Source organism: Melanostigma gelatinosum, assembly GCF_949748355.1.
Source record: "Melanostigma gelatinosum genome assembly, chromosome: 19".
Classification (NCBI taxonomy): domain Eukaryota; kingdom Metazoa; phylum Chordata; class Actinopteri; order Perciformes; family Zoarcidae; genus Melanostigma; species Melanostigma gelatinosum.
The window spans coordinates 3,228,917-3,255,645 of record NC_136652.1 but is presented as its reverse complement, the minus strand read 5'-3'; the positions used below and the strand labels follow the sequence as shown (position 1 = coordinate 3,255,645).

At 42.2% G+C, this 26,729-nt stretch overlaps 1 protein-coding gene across 1 annotated transcript; it reads right to left on the bottom strand.

Annotated features, from left to right (window-relative positions):
* Positions 1-26,729, bottom strand: kif26bb (kinesin family member 26Bb; the record flags this gene model as incomplete). The annotated part of the gene is made up of 15 exons (XM_079291542.1): positions 26,614-26,729; positions 26,038-26,406; positions 23,473-23,949; positions 20,821-20,942; positions 20,530-20,701; positions 15,558-15,761; positions 15,156-15,249; positions 13,551-13,822; positions 10,485-10,662; positions 10,130-10,268; positions 9,688-9,847; positions 6,352-9,508; positions 3,847-4,002; positions 1,557-1,707; positions 1-127 (listed from the first exon to the last, which is right to left on the bottom strand). The coding sequence occupies exons 1-15, from the start codon at positions 26,671-26,673 to the stop codon at positions 1-3; spliced, it is 5,838 nt and encodes a 1,945-aa protein (XP_079147668.1). The 5' UTR covers positions 26,674-26,729.

The window sequence follows — 26,729 nt, the reverse complement described above, 5'->3', positions numbered from 1 at the left end:
TCAAAGCAGGTGACCATCATGACGCCGGCCTTGCAGAGGTTGAGCCTGTCCTCCAGCCGGGCCGTCACCACTTCGAGGGCCTCCAGATGCTCCAGGGAGTCCACCTCGAAGGTCTGCCACAGGTCGACTGGAGGACGACAGTGAGGTTTAACACTTAAGTTATTAAGGACAGGGAGTTTTGAACGGCAAACGTTTTTTTATGCACCAATCTATGGTGGAAAAGTTTTCATTTATGTAAAGTAAAATACTGAATTCAGGTGACAAGTCAAAATAAAACAACATGATGGAGTAAGTCAAATATTTATTCTGTCACTCTTTGTTATCTCTGCTGAGTCAACCCACATGTATTCATGATTTATTCTTCAACCTCTTTAAATGTAGGCCTACACACATACATTATATAAACCCCTACACTTGAATAGCTCATTAATAGCTCATATGTGTTCCAGCAGGGTTTCTGCTCATGTTCTAAACAAATCCCACATATCCGGTTCTCTGAGACGTCGAGAATGAATTTGTAATATTTTGATAAAATGTTCTAATATTACAAGAATAAAGTCGGAATTTTAATAAGAAAAATGTACCTTTCGTCTGCTGTGCATTATATGTTGTTGCTGTGCTGTTACGGTGGAATCCCATTCTGAACCCAGTTTAGGACTGCAAAAGTCTCTCATAGAGAGGGGGGGGGGGGCAGAGACAGCAACACAGAGCTACAGGTCTCATTATAGCCTATTATAATCCTAGATCTCTGATTATATTATTATTTTCTGACAGTGGCCCTAATACTCTGTAGTTGAGTATTTCACCTTTTGGTTTATCTTTTTCTTTCACTAATTTGTGGCTGTGTTAGAGCAGCCTTTATGACCAAAGTTATTGGATAATTCAGTAGACACTGGATATTGATAGGGACATGCCTACCTTACTGTATGGGGTTATTGTATTTAGACAATATTTATGATGAGGTTAGAGGAATTAGCGTAACAGCGCCGCACTCTTAGAGTACAATAACATATGATGTGCTTTATAGGAAATTACAATCAGTGGTAAAGTTCAAAGTGATGATGGTAATGAGGATTGTGGATATTGTTGCAGTAATGGCAGGATGCTGCTCCCTGTTGAAATGTTGTCATACGACACGCTTATTATTTGCTCATTGACTGAAGGTAGAGCTTAAACGATGCTTAGCATTTATTGGGATCTATTGGCAGGAATGGATTATCATATAATGATTTTTGTAGCGTATAATCACCTAAAAACAACAATTGTTGTGTTTCTGTTACCTTAGAATGAGACGCTACCATGGACCCTTACCAAAATGCATTAATTAATTGTTAAAATAAATCATCAGTGATAATCATTAATTGGCGCCCTAATTGATCACTGGAGATTTCTTTCATTCTCTTCCTGATCTCAGCTTTTGTGACTTCACTTACCAGATATCTTAAAATTGTTCTAATATGTTAAAACAACTTCATATTGATTTATTTTAAAAATGTAAAAGAAAGAAATATTATTATACATGCTTTTTCCCTCAAATGAAGAAAAAACAGACTGACACTCTTGGTTCCACTTGGCGGGCTCCAGCATGAGGTGTAGCTTGGCCCGCTCTAGCTCTCGCCTCAGGTTGTTGTATCTGGCTCGGAGCTCTGAGATCCTCTGCTGACGGTGCTCCAAAGACTTCAGCTTGGCACTGAAGCATGCAGGCCCCTGAAAACACACACACATGTCACTACTTTTATTAAGGTTGATACAGCACATAATCATTGATGAAAAGCTTGTATTTTAAAAATGTACTACTGCTGTTCTTAAAAAAATAAAATAATCATGTGGTGGAATGGCTGCAACACATTGTTTTAAATGTACGGTCCCTGTGTGCCTCCTAGCATTTGATTAAAACGTTACGTTTGAACCTAAGCCTAATAACCACTACTTGCCTTATCCTAACGACCTTTACCCTAACCCTAACCTTAACCTTTACCTCAACCTGACCACAACATAGCTTTACCCTAAACCTAACCTTACTCAAACCTTAAACCAAGCCCTCACCCTAAGAGAACATGATTTACGGTTTGGGGACATGCATTTTGTCTCAAAAGGAAGGTGAGGCCCCTCAATGTCTAAACAGATTTATGTCCCCACAACATGAGTCATACACACACACACACACACACACACACACACACACACACACAGTGCTTTAGCAGTTGAATGAAAAACAGCACCTCCCCACTCGCTCTCTCTTTCTCGCTCCACACACTCATAAACAACATGTTAGGGTTGGGAGGACACCTCTGGGGAGTGAGACTCCTAAACAGAATTACTCTCTACTAACCCTATTAGTAAGAGGCAGTTTGGAAGGTTAATACATGCACATTTTAATGGGGGACAAAAGAAACCCTCAAAATATAAGGCATGGAGTGCAGCAGGACTACACATTACTATTATATTTACAACTTGTTGTTGTTTTTTGTCAATGATGCCCAATGAACAAAAATAAGTTATATTTCTTTTAGAATCTATGTATTTTACACCCAGTGTCCTTCTTTGTTCTTTGCTGCAGCATTGACCCAATTTCCCCGATGTGGTCATTAAAATTGCATCAAAGTTGGCGTCCCTGAGACGGGTGGAGGCGGGGAGTGTCGTCTCATGAGGGCAGACCTCTCTTGTCAACGGGACATTACGTCAGCACATGTTTCACATTTGGTCTTCATGCCCACTTCAACTCCAAAGGCAAAGAATCTTTTATGAAACCTTTACTCACCCAGGGTCAGTTCACAGAGCATGCTGTTTATCAGCAACATGCTGCCTCTACCTCTACCTCGATACCCCACACATGAGCCGTGGTAGCTGCCCATATCAGATTTTTAAAGCAAAGCAGTGCATGACTTTCTACTGACAGGCTGCGGAATACACAGAACCTGCTACACTTCTAATAGTAAAGTGATATTTTGCTGTTCACATTTTGATCTCCCATTTACAACAATAACGTCTCGAGGTAACTAAATATACAGATAAGTCATTCCCAAAGAATGGGTCGGGACCCACAGGTGGGTTGTAGGTTATTTTATTCGGATTTCCAAATACATTTGTAGAATTTCTTTGGTAGACTTCTATTTAACATGTATATCTGCAGTACACATTTGACCACATCTTTTTGATATTTGTAGCCTACTTATAACATTGAATCTAATATGAAAGGTTAGCTTACATTCTGTTTGTTTCACTGACAAGAGGAAGTGAAAAAAATGAGATCGGCAGTTATTTGGTCTCATTTATAAAGTGTTTAACATGTGTATATATTTTCAATAACACATGCATGAAACGATGTTGTGATTTATCAAACGCATATCTCTTTAAAATGGCTGCTTTAGTTAGTTTGCTGACATGAAGATAAAAGATAATATAAGTAAAAAAGCTCTGCTATAGAATAACAAAAAAGGAATGACTGTTTGTGTGTTTAGTGGTAGCCTAATTGTATGTTCTCAACCTGTAGCTAGAACCCTACAATGGAGATGAGCAGCAGAAAATATGAACTATATGACATTTACACCTTGTTTTTCTCAAGCGACATACTGCAGGTGCCTAACCATTAACTTCATGAACTGGTTTGGTTAGCTGTCAGAAGACTTTCATGGCAAAATGCAGAGGGTTGTTTTTCAAACCTGATGCCAATATCAAGAAAGGGGGCTTTGCTTTAGAGACCTTAAAACAGGCTGTGTGGAGATATGTTCGACCAATGTTGCTATTTCCATTGGTTTCAAAAAGAGGTTGATAAAGGTCATATTTTACAGAATGCCCTTTAACCTCCTCAATATCAAAATAAACACAGCACCTGTTTGCCAGCACCTGCTCTTTTCTGCATCCTCTGCACATTGTCGATCTCATACACCTTGATCTCGTAGGCCTCAGGGATTCCCCGATCCACCCAGCCAGACTGCAGACCACTGGCCGAGCGTCTCAGGGACAGGGGGGCATCATGGGAAAGGCGGCGCTGGTGAGTACCTACAGCAGGGCGAGGCAGAGTAGAGTGAGCCGCTGTATCTTGATTTGACTTGTTTTCTTTCTCTTCTTCCGTTTCTGAAACTTACTACTGCATATACACAGTGAAACTGTTGAGATATTCTTCACGATTAAAATACCCAATCAAACTATATTTAAGGTATCGGGTGGCATTTTAGTTGATTTTTTATGTTGTTGATATTTGTCATGATCAATTGCCGGTGCTGGCACGGAGAAAAGACACTGTTTGCTCAATTTAAAGACTTTGCCCAGGATTTAAAGTTATAGCAATATATGTACAGTATACATGGCATTTATTTAAATTCAGCAGCACAGTAAAATGATGTTGTTTTGTTCTCAGGTCATCATTTTATAAGTGAATAATCCTGCTTGTGGTGCTCATAGATCTACAAGGTGGCTAATGCTGGAAATCAGAGTATTACTGAGCTGCTACGTTAATATTGTCAACTGACATTCATCGTGCTCTAAAAGCATCACACCTGATAAATGAAGGCTGTTGTTCCTAAGTGGCTTTCAATGCCTTGGCCATGTGCTCTAATGGGGAACAGAGAATACAGTTTGCCTGAGGGCAAACACAGCTTGCCAGGGCTACCATATTATTCATAAAAGTCAAGACAGGAGACATGGTTTCTGTAACTCGGTCTGGATTGACTCAGTTTGTCAGTACAGGAAAAGATAGTTTACGCTTTGTGTGACCGGGATCCTAAGACATTAAAGCTACTTCGAGGAACTTTCATTTTGTGTTCATTTTGGTGGACTAAGTGGAGGTAGTGTTTCCAATCATAGGAGTCCAGCACTGACCCTGGGTCAGTGCTGGCTCCGGCTCTCCCGTGGCCTCCAGCAGCGTGGTGTTGGCTCCTAGCTGGGACCGGCGGAGCAACAAGGCGAAGTTCTGTCGGAGGAGGAGCTGCCAGGCTCTGAGCTCTCCACCTCCCGCCGGAGCTCCGACTGCAGGTCAAATGTGGCAGAGAAGCCGGATATTGTTCTGTCCACGGTGGACTGGTTGCTACCGGAGGCTCCGCTGGAGTCTGAGCTGGAGAAGTTTCTGGTGAACCTAACTCGTTTGGTCTGATTTCGTGGGGAATAAGACGCTATGACAAGCATTGAGAATAACTAAATAGCCAATATTCTCGCCGATGGTCTCTTTTGCCTTTTTAGGTCATAGTGAAGCATCAATATTAAATTGAGACTGTTTCATAAGGAGGTGTACCAGTTCCTTGTAGTAACTTTAATAATATGTTTTAACTCTATGTTTTAACACTGATGATATGGGTACAGCTTTTGTCAGAATGGAGATGAGTTAAATATGTCAGGGGACACTTAAGGAGAAATTAAGTACAGACTTCTTCCAATTAACAGTATAATTTGTTTTGGGACTTTAAATTCATAAATTCTGAAAAAGATTTGTCTCTGGTTTTTATTGCTCCATTAGCAGTTTCCACTGTGTCGACCTAGCGTTTCTCAATGTATGATTCCATTAGCGAGTATTGTTAGTATGCACACACACACATCTTTATAATTCACTGTACCAGCCAAACCCTCTTCATTTTCTGCTCTTGAGCTGCCATTAGTAAGTGCCGTCAGCGGGTTCATGTATTAATAATGTGACTTCCTACACAATTTCGGCTTTTAATGACTGCATTCTACAGATGTGTGTCATCTCCAATTTATGTCACATTAATATGTTATGTGGTCAGATTACAAACTATGATGGTGGAACAGTGTTCTTCATAAAACGTGTGTGGTTAACGGTTTGGAAATTTTGTATTGTAGATTATATCTAGGGAAGAAATTATATGGCATATTTCTGCAAAAAGTAATGAACTGGATTAAAATTTCCATAAGAAATACCATTACACTTTTTCAAATGACATGATTCTGCATTTTAATCTGACAATTAAAGTATTGCATTTAAGTGGATTGGTGTGAATATGCCAGTACTCCATTGGGATATTGCAGGTTCAAAACATGAGATCATAAAAGTCTCCTTAACTGCCTTACAATACAACAATAATAAACAACTGACAAATATCAAGAAAAACATGGCAGGCATTAAAATCACCAGTATAAAATCATACTGTACTGAAATCAATAAAAACAATTGGTTGCTTTAAGTAAAGAAAAACATATGAATCGGTCTTAAATGGTCATGGCCGTTGAGAGGCTGAACTTGTGTGCTCGCTTTAGACTTCTTTGAGACTACACTTGTAAATCTAACATGCAACACCAACAACATATATTGAGACTCGACACTTGGATGAGGTTCTGATCTTTCCAGAAGAGGAAGTCATCCAGATCAGTTCATAAAAGGCCAGTTACACAAGTTTTTACCTGTGTTGCCTCTCCTCCGAGATGATCGACTGCTACGAGCCACACTGAGAAGAGAGCTGCTCCTGTTGCTGACAGAATCTCTGTTTGAGATGGTGCTTCCCGTGGCTTCACTGTCCCTCACCATGCTGTCATATCCACTGCTCACCATACTGTTACTGTTCGAGAAATTCAGGGATGTCTTCCCCATTGCTGGTGGCAAATCTCCGCTCAACACACTGGTGGTGTCACTAGCATGCCCACTCAGGTGATCAGGCATTCGAGGAGCAGTTACCCGGCTGTATGGCGAGGGAAGTGTGGTAATTTGGTCCAGTCCTCCTGAAGTAGGGCTGGAAGCCCTTTCCTTAAGGAGGTCTGAGATCCGGCCATTGACAAACCCTTGGATGGCAGATTTTGTGGATGAGCATGTCGAGCTCTGGCTCGGAGTGCGACTGATGGAGTGAAAAGACTGCGGAGGGGAAGAGGAGAGAAAGGAGGATGTCCGCTCAAAGCTAACAGTTTTACAGTCTGGAGAAAGACTGGCACTGCGGTTAATGGACTGCTGCAGGCCTTTGTGGGGGAGACTGAGGTTCTTGATGCTAGGGACAGACAGTCGACGGACTTTGGGGCTGGCCATCTTAAGTTTCCCCACAGCAGAGAGCTTGGAATGGGTATACCTAGCAGATTGAGTTACAGGCTTTTCAGAAAGAAAGAAGTGATGACTACGGTCAGTCCGAGGATTCTTCCTGGTGCTCTTGCTAGCCCTTGCTAAGGTACAATCTCCCTCGATACTTCCTTCATAAGCCCCTTCAGTACTTCCCTTGGAGCTCCCCTTAGAGCTCATGGAATTGCTACTACTGCCTCTATCCAGATTTGGGGAGTCTCTAGGGGTTCTCCCAAGGGAGTTAGTCCTGGTAGCCAGCTGTTCCAGTTTGGCACTGAAAAGCCGGCTGCTGTCCTCAATGGGTGACTTTGGCCTCCCAATCATATGATCATGTTTCAGTCTTAGGTTTGAGGTCTCAAACAAAGATTCAACACCCTTTCTAGGAGCACTATTAGCACACTGTTTGTACTCTGTTCCATATTTCCGAGGAGAGGAGACACGGTGGCTATGGTCTGCTGGGGAGTGCTGTCTGCCCTGCCTCCTCTCTAGAGTTACTCCTGGGCTACACGGGGTGGATGATGTCACCACCCTTGGGTCTCTGTGGTTGTCTGCCATGTGACCACAATGGTAGCTGTCCTGGTGGTTGGCATTTTGCCAGCCTCTAGGCAAACTACCTGTTTTAAAGGAAGCAGTGGCAGTTTCCTGGCAACCAGGTGAAACACCAATTCTCTTAGGGGCATTCCCAACACGTCTGGAACTGATTTCGCCCCCCTCCGAGCCCTTTGGGGTGTTGGTGGAATAAACATGCTCCTTGTCTCTAAGGTGGCTCTTGTCTGATTGTCTCTGTCTCTTGCCACGCATTTTGTTTTCTGCTGTTTCATCGCAGAAAGCTGAATCTTCCAAGACCATTGGGTCAAAATAACTTTGGCTAAACAATTCGTTACATACTTTGTCAGACTTTTTGGCATGTGTCTCATAAGTAAAAGCACCACTCCTCTTCTGAAGAGCCTTCCTATCTTCTGGAGATTTTACACTATTCCCTTGGAGGTCAGACTGTGATTTGACTTCTGTAAAAGTATCACAAGGACTTTCTTTTTCTTTCACACCATCAAATTCACAATCCACATCTGAATCAATCAGCATATGATTTATAAATGAAGGTAAGAACCTCTTTTCCCTTCTGAATTGATACTGGGGCTTGTCAGTGCTAGCCTCTGTAGCTACAGATTGAGCAACAGAGCTTTTGTTTGTATTAGAGGATCCTGCGGCTACAGTTTCTTCGCTAACATTGCTGATTATCCTGATTGGTTGAGAGCTGGTAGAGCCTTGAACATTTGCCTGTGATTGCGCAGTGTCTCTGATACAAATAATGTTTCCACCTGTCCTCCCTCTGTCCAATACCCCACTGATGGTCACCTCCTCCACCACAGAGAACACAAGTTCATCTTGACCTTTCAGGTCTAGTGGCTGTTGAACGGTAACTGTGATAGTGGCCTTCATTTCCTTAACGTCCTCTGTTGGGCGATTACGTAAGACATCTCCGAGTATAACACTGGTAGCCAAGGAGTGTGAAGAGGAGCAGGAGGAGGAAGAAGATATGGGGGAGCTCTTGCCAACTGGTGAGGTCCTTTTGTTTGGTTTGAACCAATCAGCAGCTTCAGGACTCTCCTGTGTACCTTTTGGCAGAAGTGCAGAACTGGTGATGGCCATGCCCTGAGCTTCCACATTAAAGTTCTGAGAAGAGAGTTTATCAGCTGACTTAAGAGTTCCATTTTTGGGCAGCTCAGAGCGACAGGTCATGTTAAGACTGAGAGTTTGATTTAGCAGTTCTTCACTGGAACTGGTTGCACTGCACTCCTCACAGTCATACAGGCCTGAATCCTCTCTCTGAAAACTGTCACCTGGGAAGGCACCATCTGTTTGCTTTTCTCTGACAGAGGCCTGACTGCAGCCAAACCCCTGATTCAACAATTTCTGTGGTGCCGCTGATGATTCGGTGTCTGCCTGTTTCCCTGTGTCTTTCTGGGGTTGTGATTTGGCTGTGACATCAACAGAAGGGCCTTTTGAGGAAGACTTGAGCGCATCCATTGTTGCCTCACTTCCATCGATACAACCCAAGCGCTCTTGAAGTTCAGCAAATGTGTCACATTTAAGACAGTCCCTCCCTGGCTGCTTGATGTCTGCTTTCAAAACCTCAATATTCCCTTGAACAGTTTCTTCGTTTTTCTTCTCTCCCTGCAGTTGAGGAATTCTCAGAAGCTCTTGGAGCAGAGCGGTAAACTCTGGGTCATCCATGTCAGCGTTGTTAGGATGCAAAGAGGGTATGATGGGCACAAATTGAGGTTGCACCAGTCTTGAGGTTCCTTTGGAGAGGACCAAGCCATCCGTGTCTATTTGGATGACTGTGTCACAGGACTGGTCGCTACTGGAGCGCTCATCTAGTTCACCACGCAAACGGAAACGAGGGATGTCGATGTCTACCTCATCGGTGGAGTGGAACGCCCGCAGGGACGAAGACGGAGGCCCTCTCTTTTCTTTAGTCAGACTCCTCCCGGAAGGAGAACATGAAGTGGACTGCTGTTGGATAAAGATGTATTGTGGAGTTAGTTCTAGAACTGGACCACCCAAAACGAATAAATCACTGGGGTTTATTGGAAACAATTACTCTCTCTTCCTTTGCAAAGAGGGCACCTATACTGTGATGCCATTAAGAGATGGTGAATGAGTAAATAGACGTTACAGGACATGTACAATACCTTCGTTCTCTTCTGTGTCCTGCGGATGCGAGAAGCCAGCTGGATGGTGGACAGGGTCTCTTGAAGGTGTACCAGTGAGTCATCCACCTGAGCGATCACTGTGGTATGGCAATTCACATGACCCAAGGCCTCTCGAAGAAGTAGAGTCAACTTACTGCCCCTATGCAGAGGCAGTGCAAATGTCCAGACATTAATCTAAGGATGCATCAGTTATTTTGATCTCCAAGCAGACTATCAATTTCCAACAATTTAGTGTAGTTGTTATTGTAGTCCCTTCGTTTTATGCCACTATGAAATGGGTTTACAGGCAAATATCTTACTTTTTTTTTTTTTTTAAACCAACAGCAAGAATTAACTTCAGCTCAGTGTCAAAATAGTACCACAGTTCACTCTACACCAATGAATGCCATACATGTTTATTTCATATTTTGGAGGTACTTACTTGATGGGGGTGGTTTTAAGTCCACTTAGTAGAGATAAGACAATTGGGCCAAGTTCAGAATATGGAGGTTTATTCTTGCTCATACCCCTTATACCACTACACACATCTATCATGGTCAACTTTGTGGGCCCACGTGAACCTATGCATGGAAGTCGGAGAACAAAGAAGAGTGTAAATGCAAAAAGATCAGCATGTTTTCAAATATGCAAATAAAGAACACATGAATTATATAAATATATATGAAACAACATTAAATCAGCACTGAATCTAGGGTTAACGGTGGCAAATAATTCATGGGGAAACACCAAATTCACCAGGGAAAGGCCATCCTGGTAAGTGAATAATTCATTTCAACCTTTGCCAATGGTGCTGCTCTCTGTACGAGGGGGTTGGACGTGGAGGGTGAAGAACATTATGGAGCTGTGAGACAGGTATGTAATGAAGTCATTGTGCCGACGTGCTGCAATGGCCGCGTCCAGGAGGGAAGCAGCCCGCTCAGCAGTGGGGGCCTTCACCCGGTTGTGGTTACGTAGCTGGAGGAAGGGGACACGATAAATTTCACGTAGAATTTGTTCATATAATACTTAAGGAGAGACACGAATATAAACATCTATTGACTAAAATATATCACCATGAAACGTACCCAGTTGATTACTTACATTACAACTGTTATTTATTGTATTATAAGTTTGTTTAAATATACAAATAAGCCATTATTATTATTTTTATTTATTTATTTATTTTATTTTGGACAATTTAAACAATAAAATTAAAGGTAAACAAACATAACAGAGATAAATGAATATCACAGTGTAGGAAGAGGCATAAAGCCAACTGGGCTTATTTGAAGCCACCTATATAATATTAAAATTTTACAAAAAACATGAAATTAAATATGCATAAGACATTACATTGCAACAAAACAAACATTGAGCCAATGGTTTTTACAAAAGGATTCGTTTTTTATCACTCCATACATCAGAAAATACTGTCAACAATAATAGAATCATTTTCTACATATTTGTAGGAATAAAATGTTCTATAAATCAGAATGAATGATATATGAACAAAACCCTCTAAAGAAATCCTTTGGAATATAGAAAAGAAGGAAACTGGAAAGCTTGGTGTGTGTAAGTGCACTTCCGGCTCACAGTGAGAAAAAACTGATTTTGAGAAACGGCCTTTAAAGATTTATAACGTTAACCAACGTCGATACCTCTCTTCCTGTAGCAATCCTCATTCCCTTGTCTTTCCACATAGTTGCACAAAGCATGTGTTCTTTGGATGCTGCATGTTTGTTCAGCCCTTTCCCCATCTCCACTGCATGCTTCCAATCGGAAAATCCATTCAGAGTAAAGGCAGAGTCCATGGAAGACCCAGGCTCCCGGAACTTTCGGCAGGGGTAACAATATGCAGCATCTGCATTAACTGAATACTCCAGCCAGTCTCTATTAGTGTACCTGAAAATAGGCTTGATGGGTAATTCTTTATCACCACTTGATTGGGTTGATCAATGCCCAGATCTCCTGCTGGTTCAGATGCCTGCTGTGAGGACCTCTGCTGCCTGCTAGCTTCGACGGGGTGGCTAACGTTAGCTTCTCTGGAGCTGCCAATCTCCTCAGACGTCTGTGCGTATGAGCACCCGGCTTCGCTTACACACGCTCTGTCCCCGTCCTCTGAGACACTCTGCGGTTTATTAAAGAAACGTCGTATATCCATCTTTTATTTCTTTATCTCTCTATCTAGGACTCGGATCACAACTACTGTTGAGCAGCCTATTCTGTTCGCACGGCACTTCGCAGCCGCGGCCCGCTCTGCACTTGTGATTTCCGTTTTTACGCCAAACCAAAAGTGGTTAAAATTATTTTTTAGCAAACTTCATATTAAGTGTAGTATAATAATAATAATAATTATAGTATGCATTTATTCGGGAAAAGATAGTTATTTTTGTAATTGTGATTTTTTGTGACTGACGGGCTCGTCCGTCCAGGGCGGGCCCAACCGAGTCCCAGGGCGGGCCTTGCACCCCAAGGCCCGCCCCTAGCGCCGGGCCTGAGTATAATAATACAATGTAATAAAATGCAGAAGCTTAAATTGTGGGAAATATTATGTTTTCGGTGGAGCCACTGTTCTCAAACTGGCAACCAACATGACGTAACGGACAGCGTGCTCTCTGACACGCCCACCACCAAAGAAAAACGTTCTACTCCAGTCCGGAACTTTTGCGCTGTGAGACACGCTACAGTGTAGCACAGTTTTAATGAATAAATATATTTTAAAATCAAGTACATTTCTCTGGTATTTATAGTTTTCAACTGAACCGAAACGTACCGAACCGTGGCTCCATTGTATCGTACCGAACCGAACCGTGAATTTTGTGAACCGTTACACCCCTACCTAAAAGTGTATTTTTGAATGTTTTCTTTTCCACTAGTCTGAAAGAAAACATGTTATGGAAGCAATATAGACCAAAATCTCAAAATTGACCAGAGCAGGAAAAAACACATTTTTGCCTGTAGTGTCTCCCCTTAAATGAAAAACAACTGTCATTTGAGAATATTTTGGAATGACAGCTCCATTCATGCGTTTCATTTTCCTATTCAATGAAGAAATAGAGAGAAATGCACAGCTACACTAGTGAGGTCCTGGCTTGCAGAAATGCCAGGGCAAAGATAGCTGCACAATCATAATGCAATCAGATGTAATCTTGTATGTGTAGCAGTTGCGTACTCTCCGTTGCGTTGTGTTGGCAAGTGGAATCATTAACTCTGTTACATTTGCAATCTAATAAACTTCACTGACTACCAGTATCATCTCCTCACATACAGTATAGACCATTATCTAGGTTGACTATCTAAATAAACATTAACATTAATCCTACCATATCTAGAGGGCAATGTCTAAAACCAAACAAGCAAGACATCTAGAGCAGTATCTGTGACACTGACACCTCCTTCGGGAAATGAATGAGCAATAAATTTGCTTGGTGGACAGTGAAAATACCCGAGCAGGTTTCTTTGTAATATTGGTTAATTTTCTGGTTCACGGCTGTTGAAACAAAAGTAAAATAACACTTGTCTGTGAATTATTGAACCTTTGATACAATGCCAGAGAAGTAGAGCCATGAAATTGTCACATGTCAGCAACAAAATATACAGCCTTGGCTCTCTCGTTTTCCAGATTTGGAACCGTCTTTTATCTGTTTCCAAAGATTGATTAGACTGCACATAATCATACCAAGAACAATAACACATTTTTAAAAATTCTAATTTAGTTTTATGGTTAAATACACCAACAAATTGGGACCCTTGTGTGCTTGGTCTTAACAGGAACAACAGACAGACCGGGAGAGACACAGCAGAAGCAGCAGTTAAATTAACAAGCCTGCTTTATCCAAATAAAAGCCCTTCATTGCTTTTACCTGTATGCCATAGACTGGGTCCTCCTGGAGTCTCATATGGGCTTTTGGGCTGTCCTGGACACTCCCTAATGAGGGGACGACCTCCCCCAGCAGATCCCTCATGGTGTCCTCCTCTCCGCAGCAGAGCTCTATGGCTGACACTGATACAGTCAGATCGGTCCAGGTCTTCTCCCTCCGCCGCTCGATGGCGCTGTACAGCCAGGAGATGGCACAGGGAACCAGCCCGACTTTCTGGATGCTCTCACCGCTCCCCACCATGCTGGACCAGGAGCCTGAGGCAGACGACAAAGCATACCGATGTATGCATGCTACATACAGACACACATACATATCGTAAATATACATGCACAACATGCTGGCCTTTAAACACACGGGCGCCCCATCATACAATATACACTCTGAGAACAACCGTCTTTACATGATTTATGGTATAAATCCATGGTTGACTCAGGCTGTCTTTTAGGTAGGGGGCAAAAAATAATGTTGTCAATGACAATATATTTCTTCGGTTTGAAGAAGATCGCACCTCCAAATATTTGTGTGTGTCTGTTTTTTCCCTTGTTTCCAGGGTTGGGGCACCACAAAGAACTTACGCGTTGGACCCCCAAATAGCCATAGCACAGGCCCTGTATGGACACACTTGCATACAGGTTCACAGACATTCAGCTCCAGGCAAATATGGTGCTAAAGTAAAGTGGGCTGGTGGACGTAAACTAGCTTACACAAATCACAATGCAAAATACATAAACTCCATAAAGATGGAGCAGATTCACAGACACACCCCAAAACACTTCCTCGTGGACTGATGCCATACTGTATCTCCAAGTGCACATTTGCCCCACATTAGATTTGAGCTATATGGGCCTGTTTTACCATTCGTGTTTTATCCAAACTCTAATTGAATGAGGATAAGAGAATTGGTTTTACTCCAATTAAAGGCCAAGCTGGCTGCCGTTATTCAGAGAGAATAGTATTCTGTAGTGGAGATTGATATCCCCGGGCTGTGGGCCACGTGTAGTTTGTATTGGCCAACTAATTCAATCAGATTTACGGAGAGTGGCGTCATGTGAAAAAGCAGCTCCAAGGAGACCCTGTCCTTACCCTGTGTGTGTATGTGTGTGAGTGTGTATGTCTGTGTGTGTGTTTGCAAATCTATTAAACCCCTTCACGGACGCTAAGTGCAGGGTTCCATCTCTCTAATAGCAACGTATTACAGTCCATTTTGTTTACAGTCCCCTCTGAGCACAGTGCTACAGCAGTCTTTTTGTGCAGTATGCTGAAATGCCTATCAGGCTTTTGAAAAAGCATGTGTGTTGTATAATTTATGAATCGGCTGTTATTTACTAAGTAATAGGTGAAAGATGAATGACAAATTGGCAATGCTTTTCTGTAAAAAAAAACTATGTGGAAATGTGTATCATAATTGATAAGAGGACGGAGAGAGGAAACGTAAAAAGGGAGTTTAAGTGATAAAGAAAGAGTGAATGATAGCAGGAGTGGGACAGAGGAGCAGGAGGAGGGGGGCGCGGGGGAGCACAGATAAAAGCGTCCCACTCTCATCTTGAGATTTTAACCCGTGGCGCCTCACAGCGATCGATTACTTACCCACATCAGCACATCCCAAACCCAGAACACATCCATCGCTGCCACTGAGCACACAGCGGATGACATCAGCCAAGACACCCGCACACACCTCGGCCTGGTCAGGGAGAACAAAGGACGACGAGCATATAATGATTCACTACTGCACTGAGATGGTACATCCAATGAAATGAAAGAAGCACACTGATTCAGTAGATTCCCTTGGGCCTAGATACTGTAAGCAGAGCTTGAATAGAATTGATGGACAGTGTAATTGTGGTGGCTGTCCAAGCCCTATCAGCTTTCAGGTCATCAGACAGAGAGAGAAAACCAACCGTGGTGTGTAATGTACAGATGGGAAAATACACATTGAATATTTGAGAAGACACAGAATGTGCCGGACGAATGTTGGATGAAGAACCAAACCTGGCTTGAGTCCTGAGGATATGCAGCGTCAAAGTTGAAGGTCTTCAGCTGGTTTTTGCCATCCCTGCCTAGTGTCATTGTAGCCTGTGGTTGGCCTTTGCTGACTGGTTCCATTATGGCCACTCTTCTCTTGGACTGGTCAATACGGAGAACAGGTGGTTGGCCCTCTGACAGCATTGGGCTCACCCTCAGCGAGACCTTGACCTGTTCACCGAAGGAAATGGTGGCATGTTGAAAATTGCATTAGGTTATGAACCGTTAAACCCTTTGGTGGAGTGAACACAATCTGTCTGTGGTTCTACCACTTTGGCCCAGTCTGAAATATCTAAACTAAAATGGACTTTCAAGAAATTTGGTACACACGTTCATGGTTTCCAGAGGATGAATTGTACTATCTTTGCTAGACCCTTAGTCTTTTCGCCATCATCAGGTAAAACTAAAACTATTTTTCCAATGGCCGTCTTTGGTTTATAACCAAATACCAACCAAACTAATGACATATCAAACTCAGCTGTACTGTGTGTTTAGTGCTAATTAGCATATGTTAGCATGGTAAAATACCAAACTAACATGGCTAACATGGTTGTAGGCTAAAACCTCAGCATGTTAGCATTATCAATGTGAGCCTGCTAACACTAGCATTTACCTCAAAGCACCACTGTGCCTAAGTTCAGCCTCACAGAGCTGCTAGCATGGCTGTATACTCTTGAAAATGTGTTGTTTTAATTTAGGTGTACCAACTCTTGAATACTGTAAGCCTGAGGTATAATAAGAGCACCCATGTATTATATAAAGAAAAATAAGTTGACACTGTCCAGTCTAACCAGGCTAATACTATCCTGCTACTAGCTTTCTACTAGCATACCAGTGCACCCAGCTAATGCTAAGTTAGCTGGTGAGCAGCGACAGGCTGAAAGAATAAACGCTTGAGTGTACACTATAGTATTTCACTTACCCCCTGTATACAAACTGTATACATATAGGGGCTAAACATTTTTAACTACTCTGAGACACCATGAGAAGAAGATTCCATTATTTACGAAATACAAGGAGTGAGGTGGTGCTCTGCTGTTACAGAGCAACATGTAGCTATGTATGTGATTTCAGAAGAAGCATTCAGAGATGCATGCATGTAAGTTTAAATTTTGAAAATAAATACCAACAGCAAACTTATGGGGGGAAGACAACGAACTTCAAAACAGCAAGGTTAAAAAATACCTTTATATCAAATTCAGGGAGTTTTAGCCATCTAAGAGACTTCCCGAACTCCAGAATAGAGTGAGAAAAATATATCACACAGATATATGCCACAGCATCTTATAATTGGCTGTGCAAAGCTTCATGTTATGCTGTCTGCTGCAATGCATTCTTTTTACTTTTGAAATGTTTGTGTTTACCAAAACAGGGTTTTAACTCAGAAGCCTGACATCAAATAGAGAGAAGTAATAGTGAGACTTTAGTTCTGAGCCCCTGCTGCTCCGCCATGGGAGGCTAAGATACTATTTATGAAGGTTGGAAAGGGAAGCCTTGGCAGAACAAACTAAATGTCAAAAAGGATTTGGTCTGAGCATTGGGACGGCGAGCTAAAGATAGTATTTCTGCTGTATGTTTCCCACTGACTTCACTTAAATTGTACCCTTACAAATAACTTTTGTTTTTACAATAAACACTTGAACTGATGAAGGCACTTGGCCAACAACAAGGCAGTAATGTAAAGCATACTTTGGTATTTCCCTTTCACCTCCTTACTGACTAAGATTTTATCAAATTAGTTTTAAGTAAGTCACAGAGTATCGACGACTGTAACGATATCTTTACAGGACTCCCTAAAAAACGATGAGCTGCAGCTGATCACATAACTCCAGATCTGAGGTCTTTACACCAGCTTCCTTTGTGTCAAAGAATATTTAAAAATTTGGTTTAAAACTTTTGGTTTGTAAATAACTGCATGGTTTACCTCTGATCTTCTTCTACATTATGAACCATCCAGACCTCTCAGGTGGTCTGGTACATGTCTGCTTTCTGTCTCCAGAGTCAAAGCTAAACGTGGATGAACAGCTTTCACTTTTTATGCACCATAGAATAAACCTTGAGTCTGCTGCAACTCTCACTTCTTAAGACGTTTCTGTTCGCCACTGCCTATTATTAAATCAGATAATTATTCAAACCTTAAGGTACACTACTTTCATGCTTGTAGTTTATAGATTTTTACTTTTGGCTCTTTAAAGTAATGGTATTTGAATGTCTTTTTTTAGGTGTTTCTTTTGCACTTGTCTTGTTGCTAAATATGTGCTATATAGGAATACACTTTGCCTTGCTTTACCCTTTAACATGTCTGGCAATCTGTTCTCTTGTTTCATAGCCATCAATGGAAACACAAAAATGAGCTGTATGTAGTTTTATGTTCACTGATATTTAAAAAAAAGAAGCAAAAAAACATTTTGCTTTCGGCTGCATAAGACAGCCAGTTCATCCAGTTAGTGCAGAAACCACTTACAACTGCATGGCTATGTATGAAAACCCTCCCGCTATATTTCCGCATGTCATGACATTAATTCCTTAATGCAGTTCTCTACAGCAAGCCTTCGGATTTAGAGGCTTTAAGGTCTTAAATGAAGTTAGATCCTGACTCTGACAGCCATTTAACAAGGCAACATTTACCTCACAAAAGATTATAAGCTCTATTAAGGTTGATAAACCAATTATAAAATTATTCTTAATCAGGATTCAGGTCTGCAAGATTGTGAATAGCCCTGTGTGCCATGACACCCAGTCAAATGCGGTTTTCTTGAAATTGTCCAGGACTGCATTACACCACGATGACATCATCCGTCATTGATATTTTGAATATCTGAAAGCCATGTTCCATCTGCCACATGATTATATCCCAGTGTCTGTAAAGGATTTGTTTTTCTCCTCTCTCTCCAAATCATAATTGTAATACCTTATGCAAGAAGTGGCTCCCTGACCCGATTGAACATGTGTCAAACTCTATTTATGAGGGTTCAATTATTCAAGAGACCCATTTTACAAGCGGAGAAAATCCCCCTCCGCTCTCACACACTTGTAAATATATTCCGGCACGCAGAAGCACACAGAGCTGAGTGCTCGGGCAGGTGTGGCTGGTGGTCGGGTCTATCTGAGCCTTTATCTGTAACTCTAGACTCAACCCAAGAGTCAGTCTATCTGAGACAAGGGGAGCGCAGGCAGCCATATTGATCCCCCCAGTTTCTCCCAGAGGAGGGGAGTGGAAGGGAGGGGAGGAACAAGACGGAGACATTAGCACCACATTACAGCGTATCATAAGAAGGCGTGATATAGGATCTCCTCCAAATTGACTGTGATCTCTTTACTATGCAACAGGGGTAGTAAAAACACTTCCAAGATGGTGGTTGTGGGCGAGGATGGTAGTATATACTTCCAAAGATTCACCACCAGTCCAGACCTATTTTAAGTATTTACACAGTATCTTCATCAAGTCAGTGCCATTGTCTTCTGGTACTGCATGTACACTTGTCTTAAGAAGACACTTCAAGTAAGATGACTGTTGGGAACTTTTTTATATTTCTATTTTTTTCTATTTGGATGTGGAATGTGTGTGTATATTATAAAGCACACATGAGATAATGCATGCTGTCTTTCTCTTTCCAACACACATTAGCAGAAAACAGGCTGTGTGCTGCTTCCATTATTGAGTATATGGTGTGTTTTTCCCCTTTAAATTGTCCTGCGCTGATGTATGCGATGTGCTGCAAAGAGCTGTTTAGAGTTCAAATGAACTTTGAACCCAAGCTGCACTGGTCTTCAGTGCACATTAAGTGCATTTGAGTCTCTCTGTTGTGCGTCGCTGTCTAGCTAAAAGCCGTCGCTCGCCGTCCTGAGGCGTAGCGTCTACCCTCCGGTTCCACCTCAGGTAAAAACTGTTAACTCTGTCAGCACTGTGGCCATTTTTGCACTGTTGCGCTGTTAGCACTGTTAGCTGCTGGCCAGCCGTCTCCATGTTGAGAGCAGTGTGGAGGCAATATACATGCTCTGAATTGTGTATTGAGCACCTTTAAAGAAAGAAGATTTATGAATAAGTGTTTCTGAACTTTGTGAAAATAAATCATCATTTATTATTGGGTGAAATGTTTGCCTTCAGTTTTAGGTGTTTGATATAGAAACAGTGTTCGAGTCATAGTCGTAGGAATGGAACGATTGTTAGCAACGTCAACGTTAAGGCCTTTAGATCTTTGAAAAAATGATTTCACTCAGAACAAAACAGATCATGATTGGTTTTAACACCTCGCTCATAGCGTTGAGATTTTGAGAAATATGCTTTTTATTATGCTTATTGCTGAGAGTTAAAGAACAACAACAATACCACTCTCATGTCTTTAAATAAAATATGAATCTAGAGACAGTGGACGATTAGCTTAGCATAAAGAGTGGAAGCAGGTTGAACTAGCTAACCTCCATGAGTTCAAATACAAATCCAGCCACCGAGACCTCAAATGTTTACCAATAAAAACATTCAAATTTCATTTGATTAATCCATATACAAACTGAAAGTTGTGGTTTTACAGGGAATTACCTGCTGCTTACCTCCTCTGTGGATTATGCTAAGCTAATTGGCTACTGGCGGAGGCTTCATACTTACTGTACGACATGAGAGTGGTATTCATCTTTTCATCTAACTCTCAGCAAGAACATGAATAAGTGTATTTCCCAAAATGTCAAACTACTCATGTTGACAGTTAGTTATTATTATAAGAATTACAAATACTGACAAGTAAAATGTTCACTGTAATACTGATAATTGGACGTGAATATGAGTGCTTAAATGTATTTCTACAATTACTCATTCATCTCATTTTAATTAGAATAATAGTAGTTGTGAAGGATTGCTCTAATTATTACAAATTATTACAAATTGCCCAAGCCAAAGTGCTCCTAGAGTAAATCTACTGGGATTTGGAGCCCAGCGGTCTACCTTGGCAACACTGGGTGAGTCTCTGGTTCTAGTGGCAGCTTGGAGCAGGCAGGAGGGGACAGGTGGTGGGTTTTTCTGGATCAACTCCCTGAAGCAGGTGGATAAATGAGCAGGAGCTGGATCAGAGGCCTGGCCTTTTTTCCTCGATGTCAGGTTGAGCTTCTCTGCAGCCCTACAGGGAAGAATGAACGCCCTGTCATACCACTAAATCTAAAGGGTGTAACCAGTGCAGACATGCTGGGAATACAACACATTTCACACACAACAGGTGTTATATATATATATATTTACCTGGCTAAAAGGGACATAGCAGCAGTGTTGGCGATGGTCACCACTCTGGATATGTGGGGGATCTTTGAGCTCGTCTGTACAGTCCCGACGTCACCACGGACCAGTGCAGCATCATCTGAAGCCTGCTGGAGGGAGAGAGCTCGTTATAAAAATGAAAATCAGTAATTGCACTCCTGCACCCACTCCAAAAGGGTCTATTATCACAGGAATTACTCTGGGGACGATAATTGTGGGGCGTGGCTGTCTCGGACATCTAGGCCGAGAGCACAGTAGGTTAAACAGGAACCATTAGTCATATTACGGCTCTGGTTAGCTGCACTTACAGCGCGAGGAATAGTTTGTGATGGCTCTAGTGACTGCTGTCTTGAATTTAAAACATGACTCGGAAGATGAGCAGTCAACATCACTGCCTCTGACTCACACACACACACACACACACACACCCACAGTCAAGCAGCTTCATGTAAAGCATTACTTACACAGCTGTAGCTCCAAGGCGTGTGTATGTAACATGACCTATTCAACATGCATTTGCTGCTGCTCAACATGAAGTCACCGGGACTCGCCGCAGGCCGCAGGCTCAACATGTTTGTGTTCCAGCGCTCTCATATAGCGCTCTCAAGCTTCACGTCTCATCAACGTCAGAGCCTTTTTCTGGGGCAAGATAACAATGCTCAGTTTTTTCTCCAGTAATGACATTCAACCATAAACTGCCAATTAGAGCCGTGGAAGAACTGCAGGAGTAGTTGGTTTGGAAGGAGACTGGGTGGAGAATAAAGACAGGGCTAAGTGAATTAATGACGCCGTAGTTGATGTGGATAATGTATGGATACTCCCCCGCCCCTCCTCTTGTCTTCTTGTTGACTCATACAATCTGTCATAACCTTTTTTTTATCCCTCTGCTCTGATTTCTCTCTGTATTTGTAGTCCTTCATTATCTTGTTTTCTCCTCTCCCGCCCATCGCTCCAGTCCTTTCGTTCTATCGTTCCTTTCCTTCCTCCCATCTTAAAACACTCAATTTCCTTTTCTCTTCTTCTGCAATCCATTTTTCCTCCTCCCTCCTTTTTCTGTCTCCTCTCTCCTTACTCTTTGTCCTCCACTTTCACTCGTCTCATATTATTCCACCTCATGAACCTGTATTGATCTGCTCTCATAGCGGGCACGACTCGCTAATTTCTAATGCAGTCTGGCAAAGCTCAGTGCAGTTTCTTTTGAGTAACATGTTGCATTGTTATTGTCCAATTTCATAAGACAAGTCGATTAAGAACAAGAGGTTTATTACAATATTGCTCTCAAGGCTTTTTCAGTCCAACTGACCACCCCAACCCCCTTACTGTTGCTATGTCCAGCGTCCCGTTCTCACAGAGCACAGGACGATAGTGGTGGCAGCTTTGCAACTTAAGGTTGTTAGTACTTTTTAAAACAACGCATGCTTGATTTCAGACAGAAGTACAAAAGCAGTCTATTTTGCTGGTTGTCGCCAGCAGATCTCATCACCGAGCTAATTAAGCTAATGCTAGCTCCATTCGCCTTTCGCTAACATAGGCTTACATTGGGTTAAGCTGCTTGGACAAAGAAGACAGAGGTTAGGCTTATCGTTTATTGCCCGTTTTTTTACTTTTGAAGAGAGAAAACTTTTAAGACGAGGACGAACATTAACTGATGTGTTTTTGAACGTAACGCTATCACAGATAACGGGTTTGGCTGTGGATGGAATACAGCCTGAACTTCCTGAATGTTAGCCTACACTCTGATAGCATCCAGGACCAGCTCCCACATGAGCTATCGTTAACAGATTTATTTAGCCTGTAACTCCAAAAGATATTTTGGTATGAAACTCGCCTCGTCCTTGTAAGCAATGCTAGGTTAGGTTACTACAGTAGGAAACCTAGCTAGCCAGACATGCTATTGTTTGGAGCTTATGTTAGAGCAGATCAACACATTGTATAATCAAGTCTTTGCACTTTTGCGCTTGTGTTTTAAAAAATTACACATTTTAAAATATGGAGTGTCAATCTTAGTACAACGCACCGCCCCATCATGTGCGTAATTACTGTTGCTAAGCTGGATGATTGCTCTTCCAAGCTGGTGTTTGGGAAATGGTCAATTGTGATGTCTGTGAAGATTCTGTCAACCAGGTCACATGATATCTACAAGTAGTACGTCAAAGGTTGGATGCTTATATTTTCCATTTGTCCGTATGGATCAGGAGGACAACTAAAGAAACATTTAAAAAGTTGAACCAACATGTATAAAATATTCTAAAACACTCACTCACCTTGCTCAGGTTTATGACATTGGGGACTTGGGGGAGGGTGGGCTCAATCTGGTGCGGCTTCCATCATAGTAATGCATATTTCACCAGCCACCCTGTTAAATATGACCATCCCCCTATTGGTCACAAGTGCTTTTGACTGGCTGGCTTTTATGACTGGGGTAAATCATAACCCAATTCCATTCCATTAGCAAAAGTACTTTTAAACAACGACCATGAGATCTAAATATGCTCTGATTAGGCACTATGAATCATTGCTTTGCTGACATGAGCACCCGTGAAGACGTACTTTACCCATATAGCTCATTAAAAGGGGAATGCACACTAGGGATGTGTTATGTGTGATTTAGTGGTGAGAGAAGGCTTTTAGGGGTACCTTATGGTAAGGGTACATGGTGACACCATCAGCGCTGGATGCAGATTTAGAAGCGACCAGCTGCTGCTGCTGCTCTACCCAGCGGCCCATATCGGGGTTGGGCAGCTTGGGCCCCCTCCGTCTGAGGGTTTGAGGGGTCCTCTGAGGCGTCCTCGGGCTTCTTGGGCTGTGCGGACTGTGGGTGCGACTGTGGGGATGATGCACAGCCGTGGCAGCTTCCCATGGAGCCCTGTCTCCGTGCTTTGTCTCACTTAGGCCCAGCAGTGTACCAGCGCTAAAGCTGGGTTCAAAGGGAGGCTTAGCTAATGGCTGACCCCTGCTCAGAGCCAAATGGACGGCCTCTTGTTTGAGCTGGTTGAGGTTCACGCCGCAGGCCCCACACTCGCCCTGCTCCCTCTCTCGGCCCCTGGACTCGGTGGTGGACCGACTATGGACGCGAAGGTTGTCCAGAAGAAACACAGACAGGTCACCAGAGTCCTGCAAAAAAAACAAAAATTGCAGGTAAACTTGGCAGTGAATGCTTTGAAGTACTCACTAAGGTTACTAGAAGTAGCCTGTAATGGTATTGTTACAGATAAGATAATGAGATCAGAGATTCAGCACAAAGCTTCTGGTGAAGACATAATAACAAAGCTAATTTGCCTTGTTTGGTTTCTGGCTTGAGGATTACATGACTGATCACTGTGCATATGGAGTCGTGGGAGGGCACTGCAAGCAATGTTAGCACTTAGCAAAGTAATCAAAGCATTTTCAGACAGAGGGTGCACTGAAAATTCAGACAGTATATTAGAATTTTTTTGTGTTTTTTTTTTACTTTAAAGCATGTAAACATGCAACAAAATACGCGAAGCTGACAATGAGCATGATATGTCCCCTTTAAAGTCCCCGGCATTGACTCATATCTAACAAAATGAACATGAAACCATCATCTTGCTTTTCATCCCGACAAAGACACTCTTGTGTCACATCCTGTTCAGTCTGCCATTGACACCCACCAATATCTAACACACTCCTTCTTCATCCCATCCCTCAGCACATTGCTAGTGATTCATATTATTAATTATTTTGCAAAACAAAGTCACTAAAATTCCAAAAGTACTAAAGCATTAGGCATTAAATGTCTCCCGAAATCTCCATATCCAGAGTTAATTAAATCACATATGCCATAATATCTTCTTTATTCTACACCAAATTAGCAAACTGGGCTAATTCTACCACCTGCAAATTTCTGTTTCAGGTTTGGGCATCTTGCATTACTCATATATAAATGATGATAGATATATAAAGGACTAAATGTACTCTCGTAGCCAGATAGGCGACTGTACTTTCCATCTCAGCCAGATTGCAAGCCCTAAAAAGATGACATTACAGAGACAAGATGCTTTTGAAAAACCGTGCTTGGATCAATAAACCTGCAAGGAGCTCTCTTGCTTATCAGATTTCTTTGTTCTGACCATGTCTGCGGCCACAAGATACCGCCACTCTCCTGCTCTACCGCTCTGTTCTGTGGTCTCTCTCCAAAACACATGATGCTATAGCTGTGCCCCATCCCACTTAGGAGGACAAAAATAAAGAGTCCTCCCTCAATGGAGCGGTCTGTGGAGATGACACAGGGATGTCAAGATGAAATATTCATGCCCATTTGGAACCACTCACGCAGGAATGGCACTGGTTTACTTTGTCGATTGGAGTGTGTTTGATGGATGTTCGTGGTGACAGGTGTACAGATGGATGCAGAAATGTGCATTCCTCTCAGGGGCAGCGCTGTCCAGACTGATGGGCCCACATGGACATTAAAACACTTTCTAATTGACTTCAACATACAGCACTACAGAAAATGTGTTAGAAGTGGCAGCTTTATTTTAAAAGCCTACATGTGTTTTATTATGTGAGGGTTGCGACTCGTGATTATTTTCATTATTTTTGTTTTCTCAAGTAATCAGTTAATCTTTTGGTCTGCAAAACAAAAACAGTTTGCCTTTCCCAGAGCGCAAGCTGACATATTCATATTGGTTGTTTTGTCTAACTAACACTCCACACCCTAATTATGAACAATTCACTGTAGCAGACTAACAAAACCAGCACATTAGACACTGGGACCAGTAATAATTTTTACTTATAAACTTCAACAAATTGATTAATCGGATTATCAATGAGCTCTAGATTTTATAATATTATTTTATATTGAGTTATATTATATTATATCCAATATTATTAAATTAAATTATATATTCATTTGTTGAAAATATGAGGGATAAAATACAGGCATCCTTGTGAATAAGTTTATTTGGGGTGATTAAATATGACCTTATTACTCCATCAGTTGCATAAAGAACATCCAGCGGACTCATTCTACATTTTGTTTATTATCAACTATTACCCTGTACTACCACCTGCTGAAAAGTACTGGGATGTGTTTACTTGCATCAGCCTGCATTTTGTTTATATGCCAAGATTTCCTCATTGGGATTCCTATCAAGCTAAAAGTGAGCAGACTGATCTTAAGTGCATTCCTGCTCCGCCACATCCCTGAGCAGCTCCATCAGAGCCCCGTGGTGAACTGACCTTGCAAGAGAAGTGATGGTGAACAGCCAGGCTCAGAGCTTGCTTCTTCAGGCCAACAAGGGTCGCGGAGCACTTCTCGCAGCACGCAACTTTCCTGTCGGACCTCCCAAAGCCCGGATTCGCGGACATAGCGCCTCTGCATATGGTCCCACTACCAGAGGACATGGTGCTCCTGACGCGGTCTCCAACGGCCCCAGGGAGGGACTTGTATGACGGGACAGCGTCCGCTCTCTGGCACATATTCCGATGTGGGTCGCCTCTGGACCCTCCGGCACCCTCAGGAGTGGGACGCTCCTTGGGCTGACGGTCCCTCTCTGTGATACTTGCAGAAAAGCCGACGGGCTCACAGTGATGCTGCGCTTGTGAGCTCTGAGAGATAAATCATCAGAAGAAGGATGTACGTGGGCTTTGGCAGCGGGAAATTAGATGTCAAATCGACGTGGATAACTGTTACCACACCCAAATGTTTGGGAGTTGTTTTGTCTTAAAGTGTTATTCTTATATGAAACTCTATGAAGACCATACAATTATGTTACAAATACCACATCCTGTTCATCATGAGTAAATCGGACTTACCCAGTGTGTTCCTCTCACCGAGGCAGGGCATCTCTCTCCTCTTCTAGTCAGAGATGACATGACAACTTGTTAATATTTTAAAAGATATCCGAACAAAGGCAGGGCGCGCTTTTCAT